This window comes from Leucopleurus acutus (genome assembly GCF_964270905.1).
Source record: "Leucopleurus acutus genome assembly, chromosome: 18".
NCBI lineage: Eukaryota > Metazoa > Chordata > Mammalia > Artiodactyla > Delphinidae > Leucopleurus > Leucopleurus acutus.
Window position 1 is genome coordinate 5,383,421 of NC_139160.1, and position 12,230 is coordinate 5,395,650.

General features: G+C 50.1%; 1 protein-coding gene across 1 annotated transcript; it reads right to left on the bottom strand.

Moving 5' to 3' along the window:
* Window positions 1-439: 439 nt before the first annotated feature.
* URAD (ureidoimidazoline (2-oxo-4-hydroxy-4-carboxy-5-) decarboxylase) lies at window positions 440-8,230 on the bottom strand (the record flags this gene model as incomplete). The annotated part of the gene is given in 3 exon segments (XM_082859776.1): window positions 440-780; window positions 8,025-8,100; window positions 8,103-8,230. Coding segments are annotated over 3 exon segments (516 nt in total). The 5' UTR covers window positions 8,202-8,230.
* Between the last annotated feature and the right edge of the window lie 4,000 nt (window positions 8,231-12,230).

Here is a 12,230-nt window from a genome sequence, read left to right on the forward strand (position 1 = left end):
TGTCGCGTGCAGCAACTAAGGTGGGAGAAGAAAAAAGAAACAGACAAACTGCTGAGGAATAAAAGCTTCCTTTTCCATCCGTTTTGCTTTGCGCCTGGGGTTTGGCAGGAGAGGGTGGGGAGCCAGAGAGAGCTCGATTAGCGCCCTGGAATCCGCAAAAGCTGGTGTCAGCGGGCCGCTAAGGGAGTGAAGAATTGGAGCAGGGAGCTGGATAAATCGGGAGCGGCGCGGGGAGCGGGGGCCGAAAAGCACGCAACTATCTATTTTGGCAAAGCGTGAGCCTGCGGGTAGGTGGACCAAAGGGCTTATGATTCGTAAGACTGCCTCGGTTCTCCCCGGCCTTTGTGCGCGGGTGTGGACGCTGTTCCAAGCGCAGCGCGCGCGCCCGCGGCCCTCGCGCGTCACGACGTGCGTCCCGGGTCGCTGGCTGGCGCGGCCGCTACGACTCGGCGGCGTGGCTCCCGAGGAGGTCGGCGAGACGCCGGCGGCCGATCTTCTTCACCTCCCCCAGTGCGGTGTTCAGCTCCTGCGCGGGTGGGCAGTGCAGCCGGCGCGCCCGCTCGCGGGGCACCGCCGCCCTGTAGCTGAGGCGCGCGGCGAGCGCAAAGGGGAAGCCGGAGCGCGCGCGGTACTGCGCGTTGAGCTCGGCCAGCCAGAGCCGCTCGGCCGCGCCCAGGCTCGTGAGGCCCGCGGCGCTCTGCTCCCGCTGCGACTCGGCGCTGAGCTCGCCCCGCTGCAGCTCGCGGCCCGCCGGGTGGCAGCGCAGGACGCCCTCCTGGCCTGCGGAGAAGCACAGACACGCGGCGGGAGCGCGGTACCGCGCCCCGAGGGGTTTCCGAGGGAAGCAGGGTCCCAGGACGTGAGGAGGGGCAACTAGGGGTGTCAGGAGGCTCGGGGCATCCCCCGCACCCGTCCCTCCAACCCATCCCAAACCTCGCGCCCCTCCATCCCCGCTTCAATCGGCCTCGGCCAGGACCCAGGGGCGGGGCAGTAAGTGACAAGTTTGTCCTTTGAGACCTTGGAGCGAGAAGAGCGTTGGGGAGAGGCCGCAGAGGCTCGGAATTTACGACTTGCTCGGGAGGGAGCAGGGACGCGATAAGGGAGCCCGAGCGTTTCGTATCTTTTCAAAGTCCTTTGCTCTCAGGGGGGCTTTGATGTCGCAGAGGGCCGGACACAAGGGCCTGAAGACTTCCTGCCAAAGCCACGGAATGGGTTTCGCTCTGTTCCAAAGGAGAAGGGCGGGGACGGTCCATGGGAGTAACGTCCGTGGGGCTTGGCGAATAAATGCCCAGGAATTGTGACCCTAAGTGTGAGTTCTGGGATTCTGGAATCAGGCATCCAAAGAGCTTTGCAGAGGATTAACTGCAAAGAAACCCATTTCCAGCCGAATTCTACGGTCCTTTAAATGAAAGGGGCTTTCCTCCTTTTAGGAAAATAGCACCCACTCACCACGCACCGTTTCTGAAGCTCATTTCCCTTCTCCCGCTGTAAATCTCAAAGAGCTTTCAGAGAATAACATTTCCTCGGAAGAGAGCTTCTCCTAACATTGGCCTAAAACTGGAAACCCCTGGTGTGATACCTGGGATTTCAAGTCCTAATCCACCGGGGTTTTCCTGAGTCCCGGTCAATCATTTTGCTTAGCTCTCTAAAGAGAGAATTAGAATTCTTGGGGCTGGGCAAGGTTTCAGATATGGTAAGCAGGGAGCCGGATCTGTACAGGGGAGCTGATGACACCTAACTTGCTGAGTAGTGGTGAGGATTAGAGACAATTCATTTACCCAAACAGCACCTAATGCTAGCAAATGTTCAATAAACAGCCATATTATGTGGCCTAGTAAACTCAGTGTAACTGGGCTGCGATGTGGCTGGAAGCATCTGACCCTGGGGCTAGGGACAGGCTTGGGGCTCCACCAGAAAAGGAGATCATTAACCCTCCCTTTAATTATGGTATAAACTTCCCCTGCTTAAATCTTACAGTTTCTGCACAGGGAAAGGATGATTGCGATTGTACCATCTAATCGTGGGCCAATGTCCTGAGAGGCGGGAGAACTGGGGGGGAACATCTACACTGAAGAGAGGATTCAAGGGAGACTCGGAAAGGGGTAGGTGACCTTTCCAAGGTCACTGAGCCAGGAGCTGCCCGCGCAGGATCCTGGGCTCAAAACCACTGGCTTCGGGGCACTGGCTGCCCCTTCGAGGTTAAGGGGAGTTGAAAACGAAACTCATGTCACCAATAATCCCATCTCTGTAACACCACCGTTTTAGAACCCCTCTCCTGGGCCCTGTCCCTGGGGCACTGCAAAGGTGAAGTGGTTGCTTCCCACTTCCCACGTCCAGCGGATCCGGGGGGGGGTGCGAAAATGTAGGTGATAAATTCCCTGCCTGGGGGGCCCCCAGCCCTGGGCCGGGAGGTGGCTGTGCCGGGCGGCTTCCCAGGCCTGAGGCCAAGCGGCACCCGAATCCGATCCGAACCCACCCAGCCGGGACCGCGAAAATGGGCGGCGGCGGGGTCCTGGGCAGGCGAGTCCTGGGCGGCTCCTAGGCCAGAACCGCAGGCCCGCCCCGCGCCTCCTCCTTACTTATTCAGATTTTCAAAGACGCCTCGAGGTGAGGAGGTGAGGGGCCCGAGACCCCGCCTTCTCACAGGCCTCCCTCTCTCGGCTTCCCTTCCTCGTTTCTTACTCTGCAGAGGCCCAGCTCCAGCGTGGAGGATGCGGTTATCCACCGGAGGGCCCGGCAGGGGTGGGGTCTGTCCCCTGGCCGCCCCTACCAGACCCTCCTTTCCAGCGTGGGGCAGGGCCGCCAGCACCCCGGCCCTGGCACCCCGCTTCTCACTCGGCTGGGCTTGTCTCCCCTCTTGAAAACGTCACCTGGGGTTAATGTTTGCCCAGGATTAAGCATGTGTTTTCCACTGTTTGAGGGAGAAGAGGGGGAGAGGAAAGAAAGGAGGCTGAGAAGACAGAGCCAAGAGAAGTAAAGAGACTAGAAAAGAGGATTTACAGACAGACAGACAGACACACAGCCCTCAGCTGCAGACAAAAGGAGATGGTGGGAGTCAGGCAGGGAGTGGTAGCTCCGCAGAAACAGAACCTGACCTCATTCAGCCAAAGACTCCATCTTTATTGCCCCAAATCACTGACCCCTGAGTCCTGCCCAGGAGGGCACTGGCCTGCGGCACAGCCCTGGTTCCCTCCCGGCGCTGCATCCCCCAGGCACTCCCAGCCGTGGCCTTAAACCCTAGTAGGAGGCTGGAGACCTCACCTGGGTACTTGCCACCTCGCTGCCTCAGTCCTGTGGCCCTTCCACCTGGAAAGCCTACGCCTAGCCGGGTTTGGTCAGTGGCCCGTGCTTCACGGCCTCTCAGTGCTGCCTTTTCTTCGGTCCCTCCTAAGGTCTGAGACGGTACTGCCTCTGCCATTGGCGTGCCACGTCTGGAGATGCAGGTGTGGACATGCGCTATTTGCTGTGACCACACACCATGAATCTTTGCACCTCGAAGAGTTCCCGGCACAGAGCGGACACTCCTCGCTTCAACAGGAGAGAACAGGGCAGACAGTGGCGGCCACTGAAGCGTAGGTGGTTGGCCTGGAAGCCTATCACGGTCCGCCAGGATCCCCACACTGTACCAACTGGTGTGTTCTCCCTCCTGGTGCAGTGGACCGTCTGGACCAATCGCTCCACTTGTGCTCTTGGAGCCAGCCCCTCCTTCCATCTCAAAGGTTACAATTTCAAACATCAGTCCCACCACTGCCTTGTCCTGATCAGCACACAAACACTCCCTAGAGCCACTCACTCCATAAACAAAAGGAAAACCCTCCCTTGATTCCCCGTTGTTCCTCCAGTTCCTCCCTGCGTCTCTGCTCTTTCTTACAGCAAAACTCCTTGAAGGAACTGTCTCCTCAGCATCTCCACTTCCTCGCCTCCTTTCACCCCATCAAGCTTCCAGCCCCACCCACCAACCAATCTGTACTCATCAGGTCACAGATGATGGACGGCTTGCTCAGGCCAGTGACCAGCGCTCTGTCCTCTCCTCTCTCAGCCTCTTGGGAGCATGTCACATGGTTGGCCCTCTCTCCTTGCAAGATGACCATCGCTTACCTACTCTCGTCACTGGTCCTTGCTCTGCCAGACCACTAACACGGAAGTACCCCAGGACTCAGTACTCACATCTCTTCCCTTCTGCATTCACACGGATGCCCCAGGTGTTCTCATCTAGTCCCATAGCTTTAACTGCCATCAGTTCTCTCACGACACCCAGATCTAGTCTAGTCCACAGCTTTCCACTGAGTCCCTTTGTTATGAGCCAACTGGACACTCAATATTTTAATCTGGGTGATGACTAGGCATCTCAGACCTACCAAGCTCCCATCCTCCATCCCGTCCTCTCAATTCCGAACCTCTAATTGTAGAAAACAGAGCACCACCCACTCAGTTGCTCAGATTAAAAACGGAGAACTTATCCTTAATTTCTCTTTGTTTCTGACCTGCCTTCCCCCAACAAATCCATCAAAAACACCTGTTGGCTCTAACTAAAATCTATCCTGAGAATCCAGCCACATCTCTTCATCTCTCCTGCTCCAACCCTAGTTCACCCGACCATCACCTCTCACTTTTACTGCTACCGTGGTCCCTCTGCCTGACCCCTCTTTCCTCCTGTCCCTCCACTCTCCACCATTCTCCAACCACTGTGGTCTTTCCGTGCCCCTCAAATGTCAAAAGTCTCAAGTTCCTTGTGTTAGGGTGGCCTTGTCCTAGATCTTCGATAGCTTCCCTCTCAACTTTTGGTTTTAAACTCAAATATCACTTCCTAAGAAAGACCTCTTTTATTACACATTTTCCACCCTATTACAAATTTTCTTCTAATAGTTTCTAGAATTGAAATGATCTTGTTAATTTATGTTAATCCTGTGTCACTTCACTAGAATGTAAGCTCACTGAAGGCGGGGACTTGTCTTGTTCAAGGCTCTATCCCCAGTGCCTGCGACAATTCCTCAGGCGTAGCAGGCATTCAGTAAGTGTTTACTGACTGACACATCACTCTGGGGAAGGAGCGTTATGTATTCTTTGACCGAACCAACACATTTTGATAGCCTCACCTAAATACCTTATAGCCTACATTTAAGGAAATTATTAGTATCCGACTCTTTGATTCTTCCAACAACTGTGTTCTGAAATAAGTGTTAAATAACGAATGATGGCATAACTGCAATTCTGAAATGCCACAAAGAGGTGCAATGATTAACTCTGTTATGAGAGTGTTATTTTCTCTTTGATTTTTAACACAAATCAGTATTGCATCGGTTCGTCATTAGCCGTGTGTGTGTGTGTGTGTGTGTGTGTGTGTGTGTGTGTGTGTGTGTGTGTGTGTGTGTGTGTGTGTGTACGTACTTTCTTCCCTTTACTATGCCATTCCTCTGGCTTGGGAATTAGGAATTGATTGGCTTGAAAGGGTACTTTGCCAAGCAGTGCTGGAGCTAAATATTAGTCCTGGACTGCCACCTACTGGTCAATAATCATCATAGCGTCTCCTAAATGGACTGTCGACCTTAGCTTCCTCTAGAAACAGGATTTCCAGTTTTCTTGTAATGGTAGAGGGTTCTCTTGGATCATCTAAAACAAGTCCCTGACCAGTTAGATCATCATATCCTGAATATGTCTTTAAGGTGCCTTTTAGTTTTAGGATTCAAAGACTCTATTACACCCAGTTTGTTGCCTACTATTCCAGGAGTAAAGCTAGACTATGCAGTGAATCCCATTTTGCTTGATTATTTAAAACACCAGAGAGAGTCCTGGTGTCCTAGTGGTTAGGATTTGGCGCTTTCGCTGCCATGGCCGCGGTTCAATCCCTGGTTGGGGAACTGGGATCCCACAATCCTCGCAGCGTGGCCGGGGGCTGGGGAAAAAAAAGGATAAAAAGCAAAAAAAAGTCTGGGACATCAAGCATTAATGTGAATTGAATAAATCAGTGAATGAATAAATACAACCCCTAGAAACTGTTTCTAGATTTCGCTTTTGATTCTCTGGAAAATCCTTCAAAAGCTGTTGGGTTGAGTGTCAGGGTTTGAATCCCAGTTCTGCTGCTTTCTAGCTGTGTCCTTGATCGAGTTACTTAATCTCTCTGTGCCTGAGTTTTCTTATCTGTAAAAGGGGGATAATAATGATAATCCTCGTTTTATAGGATTATTATGAGGATTAAGTGAGTTAAATGCGAGGTGTTTGGAAAGGTGACTGAAACAGCAAGAGTAAGGGTTAAATGCATTTTAGTCGTTGTTATTATTATTTCTACTGCTAGTGTCATCTGTCTAATGCCATGAAGGTGATTAGATACGGGGCAAGGTGATTAGAGACAGACTGTGCTCCCAGCTGCCTGAGGCAAGTGGGGACGCCAGCCTAGGGCTGAGAAGCGGCTGGACCAGCAGGGAGGTCCCACCAAAGACCTGTGTCAGGTGTAGACACAAACACACACCCAGGTGGTCCAAACTCCCTCCAGTTATTTTGTCCCACTGACCTGCCACTAAAGTCACCCCAGTTAAAATGTGTGGGGAAGGGGTAATACCAAGATGGATCATCTTTCAAAATCCTCTTAGGAACAATTTCATTCATTCACTCAGCAAACCTTTATCAAGTCCCAACATCCTCTCCTCGGGGTGGTGTGGGATTCTGACACTGGTCAGGATTCAGAGGTTCCCTAGTGTCTGAGGCCAAGGGGGCAGCTGAGGGTTCGGCTTCGGAGAGGCCCTGAGAAGCGGGTGAGGATCAACAGGGCGCCCACATTCCTGTCAGCTTGATTTTATCCCCCTAGCCTCCTCTCATCCTATATGTGCCTACAGTGAATTAAAATGAGCTCCTTATTTGGGAGAATCCCCTGACACCTAGAAACCATGCCGGGTGTCCAAGCCCTGGGTGCACAGGTGAGGAGTGTTTGGAAAAGAAGAGACATTGCTTCTCTCTCAGCCCAGATCCCTGTGGAAGCCCCTCTGTGAAGGCAGCCCATCCCCTCGAGGTCCCCTCAGCCCATCCAGGCTTCTCCAAGGACTGTGAAGACAGCCCAGGAGGCACCCTGGCTCCTAACATCCGGCCTCTGAACGAGGCCGTGTGCCCTTCTGAGTCACCTGGGGTTGGCCTGACCCTAAACTTCCTCATCTCCCCACTCCACACCCACAAGTGCCTCCTTTTCTCTCTCTACCCAAAGGACATCAGCAACGTCTTTCCCTTTCTGCAGAGGGAGTCCTTCAGATTTTTGTCTTTTCCCCCCTCACTCCCCCAGGGAGTTGCTGATCTGGGGCAGTTTACTTTCCTCCACCATCTGGTCCAAACCGGTCCTTTCTGGTAAAAATGTCAGCCGTTTGCTCTTTCCCCTGGGCTGCTGAGATAGTCTGATACGGAGCTGTCTTCTCTGTTGCATACAGGACATTCCCAAAGCGAACACACGGCCGAGAGGGTGGGCCCCCAGCCTGACCTTTGGCCCCTGAGCCGCTGGGAGGCCCGAGGAGACCACTGCCTGTCCCTCTTTCCTGGTAACCCCGTAGCTTTAGTATTTAACAGCCATGTTCCCTGAGCCAACGAACGTTCTTTCACTCCAGTTTCCGCTTAACACTGCAAATCTTGATTCTCATTCACGGAGTCTGAAGGAACTTACTGACCCTTACAGCAAAGAGAGCTAAATATATATACCAGTGATAAGCAACTGGGCTCAAATATCTAAAATTATTTTGATAACAAAAAAGAAACAGACTCACAGGTCAGAGAACAAACTAGTGGTTACCATTGTGGGGGGGAATATAGGGGGAGGGGGGAGGTACAAACTATTGGGGGTAAGATAGGATCAAGGATATAGTGTACAACACGGGGAACACAGCCAATATTCTGTAATAATTAAATGGAAAGTAACCTTTAAAAACTATTAAAAATTTTTAAATTAAAAACTAAAAAAATGCCACATGACCGCCCCCCCCAATTTTTTTTGATAAGCATATCTGAAATCCCTCTGTTGAGAATCTCAGTGTCTAACACCAAAGCCTTACCTGACTGTGGAAGAGCCTCAGTAAAGGCAAAAAAGTGCTGCTCTAAATCTTCCAAGTCAGAGAACGGGCGCTGGGACCGAACACGGCGGGGGCAATCAGAGGACATCTCTCGATGACACTCCCAAACACATCCACAAATTCTCCAAAGTCCATGGAGTTGACCTTCTCAATGTCCATCGCCTGTGTTCCACTGGCGGCAGCAGGACCTGGGCTCCCCTCCGGGTGAGTGAGAGGCGCGTCTCTGCTCGCCGAGTTATATTTGCTGAATGCATAGGCTTGTTTTTTATGCAACACCAGCTTGGCATGTTTTAAATGCCTCTGGGAGAAGCTGATCCAGAGTACTTGTGCAATCAACAAACACAGGCTTAAGGTCTAATCCAGGGAGCAGAGGTCTTGCAAAGGGGTAAGGCTATCCAACCAAACTCTTCCCACCATGTAAGCCGGCAGGGGCCATATTCACTCAGCACTCGAGCTCGATAGACTTTTTGTGCCATTAGCATTTTCATGTCAATGTTGTCCCAGGGAAGTTTTCCCTGGTAACCCAGGCAGGTCACAAGTCGACCTGCTTGAAATTCCATGTCCCGCCTTGTTGCTACTGCTGTGGAGAACAGGTAGTATGTTTTACTCTTTCTCTGCATTTCAAATGCTTCACACAATAAGTATCTAATAAACTCTCACTCAACAAGAAGCAGTGTCTAAGGAATCATTCTCAGTTGTCGCCCAGACACCGTTATGTGTTATTTTCTTCCTGAATATATCTATCCTTATCTGAAATCCCCTTGCTTATTCTATTTATTTTCATATCACCTCTCAGCCACAGTGAATTCTATGAGCCTGGAGACAGTGTGTCTGGTTTGCTTGTGTCCTGGGTGCCAAGAACCGAGACCTCAGGAGGCATGTAATAAACACCATGGGGTGAATTAGTTGACCAGATGACCACATAGATTAAATTTCTCACCCTGATACCTTTTATGTATACTCAAAACAAAAATCCTGTGGAAGAAGACATAGAGAACATAGATATTTATGGTTGTCAAGGGGCAGGGGGTGGAGGAAGGAAAAACTGGGTGTTTGGGGTCAGAAGATGTAAACTATTATATATAGAATGGGATAAACAACAAGGTCCTACTGTAGAGCACAGGGAACTATATTCAATATCCTGTGACAAACCATCATGGAAAAGAATATGAAAAAGAATATACATATATACATATAACTGAATAACTTTGCTGTACACCTGAAACTAACACAACATTGTAAATTAACTACACTTCAATTAAAAAAATAAAATTAAAAAAATACTGTGGAAGATAAAGTCAAAGGAAAGGAGGGGTCAGAATTTTAAAATATAAAGAGAATTACTGCTATTTCCCTGTAGAACTGAAAATGCAAACATATTTCCAAAAGTCATGCTAACTCCACACTGGCTTTCATCTGAATCAAAATTCAATGAGCGGATTTACAATAGTCAGGACATGGAAGCAACCTAAGTGTCCATCGACAGGTGAATGGATAAAGAAGATGTGGCACATATATACAATGGAATATTACTCAGCCATAGAAAGAAACGAAACTGAGTTATTTGTAGTGAGGTGGATGGACCTAGAGACTCTCATACAGAGTGAGGTAAGTCAGAAAGAGAAAAACAAATACCGTATGCTAACACATATATATGGAATCTTAAAAAAAATGGTTCTGAAGAAACTAGGGGCAGGACAGGAATAAAGACGCAGACGTAGAGAATGGACTTGAGGACACGGGGAGGGGGAAGGGTAAGCTGGGACGAAGTGAGAGAGTGGCATGGGCATATATACACTACCAAACGTAAGGTAGATAGCTAGTGGGAAGCAGCCGCGTAGCACAGGGAGATCAGCTCGGTGCTTTGTGACCACCTAGAGGGGTGGGATAGGGAGGGTGGGAGGGAGACGCAAGAGGGAGGAGATATGGGGATATATGTATATGTATAGCTGATTCACTTTGTTATAAAGCAGAAACTAACACCATGGTGAAGCAATTATACTCCAATTTAAAAAAAAAGAAAAAAAATTCAATGAGAGGGCAACCACATTAGCGTTAATAAATCAGTCACATTGGCCCGCACAGTCTGCGAGAGGCAGGTGACAATCTACCAGCAGCCACAGAGTTTGTCCTAACTCTGTGACGTTTCCCATCCCAGGTCTCACCCTGACTGCCTGGGCCAAAGGGTCATGATTGAAGGACTGACAGAAAAGAAGCTCATGAAATTTGCTTTTCAAGGGGGATGAATCTGGGGCCAGAAGTACCACCACTACAGGCCACGTCTTCAAATATGAAAAAAGGTATAGATATCAGATTAACCCTTGCACATCGTATACCTCACATAGGTATGTGAAAACACACTGAATCCTGTAGTGTGTTTGCAGTTTCGGGCAAAGAACCCAGTGCGGAGGACATGGACCCGGGAGAGCGCTGGTCCAGGCTCTGCCACCTACCCACTGGCATTTGTCAAGTGATCGAACTTTTCTGCACCTCAATTTCTTTGTCTGTAAAACGGGGCTCAAAAGAGTATTGACCTCATGGGATTTTTGCAGAGATGAAGTGAATTAATGCACCAAAGTGCTCCTGTTACAAAACACTGCAGAGGTGTTGGCCAATATTGTGCACAATCTCTGCAATGGACCAGCTACAGAGTGTTCTTCTGTTCTCCCTTCTGCCACCAGAGTCAACACAGCCCTTTCCCATCCCTGCAGGTTTCCGCAGACCCAGTTAACAGCCAATATCCACTTCTTCCCCTTCTCCTTCCACCAGCTCCCTCAGCCTCGGTTCATTCCAGCGCTGACCATGCAGCATCGCAATTCAGAACAGAACCGTGGGGAAGAGAAGGCGAGGTCTGTCTAGCCCCTCCCCCTCAGCCTTATTCCCTCCCTGGTCCCGGGCTCTCGGATGAGCAGATGAGCGGGAACGGAAGACAGAGAAGAAACCGAGGGAGAAGGGGTCCCGGCTCCACTGCTCTGCGTCCCCTCCCTCTTTGTGCGACCCTTACCTACCTTCTCCTCTTATTCTGCCTGTGGACGGTCTCCCTCACCCAAGGCGCTCCAGCCTGGGCCTGGAGCCTGGCGGTTCTCAGTTCCTCTGAGAGCTGCAGGAGAGATAGACATCTGCATTTGCAAGTGGAAACTCCTCTGCTCATGGAAATGCTGATATCACGGTGGGAAGGGCCTTGCCACTGACAGGAGACCAGGAGCCTAACCTTTTATTCTGTGTTATCTATTGCATAACAGTAGGAACTCCAAATAGCCCACTACTAACAGAGGAACCTGTAAGACACAGAAGGTTAAGGTATTAAATAGTCCTGGATATAGAAGCAACATCCAGCGAAAAGAACCTAACTAAAAATTCCTGATGCGGAACCTGGCGAGCCAGGCCACTGAAGCAGTCTGGGGCTCAATTAACCCTGTTTGCCTCTTCGCCAGTCAAATCAAAGAAATGTAAGGTGGTCAGAGGTCAGGCAATTTCCATCCAACAAACCAGGCAAAGAGTTAAGTTACTGAATCGTACACTATCAACAGGCGAATCGTATGGCATATGAACCATGCATCGATAAAGCTATTGTTTTCTTACGTTAATTGATATAGAGTTGTAGCCTCGTAATTTGTGTTTAACCATACAAGCTATGATTCTTATGTTTTGGCTGCTGAATATATTATATCAGACTTCATTATAATTTTTCTTTTAAGAGACCTTTGGCAGTACATAGAGAAAATTCTTAAATAGGCACAGTCAAATTTTTATTTAGCTTTTCAGTTGAAACATTTCAAGTATCTGCTCCCTTCAACTATAGCCCTTAACTTTTCACAAGCAGAGCTTATGCAGAAGTTTTCTCAAGAAGATACCAGGAAGGCAAATTGCTTTCCTACACATGCATTTTTAAAACTAATTCATTAATTTATCTATTTTTTGGCTGTGTTGTGTCTTCACTGCTGTGCGTGGACTTCCTCCAGTTGCAGTGTGCAGGCTTCTTGTTGCAGAGCACGGGCTCTAAGCGCTGCAGGCTTCAGTAGTTGTGGCACGTAGGTTCAGTTGCTGTGGCTCGTGGGCTCTAGAGCTCAGGCTCAGTAGTTGCGGCGCACGGGCTTAGTTGCTCCGCGGCATGTGGGATCTTCCCGGACCAGGGCTCGAACCCGTGTCCCCTGCATTGGCAGGCGGATTCTTAACCACTGCGCCACC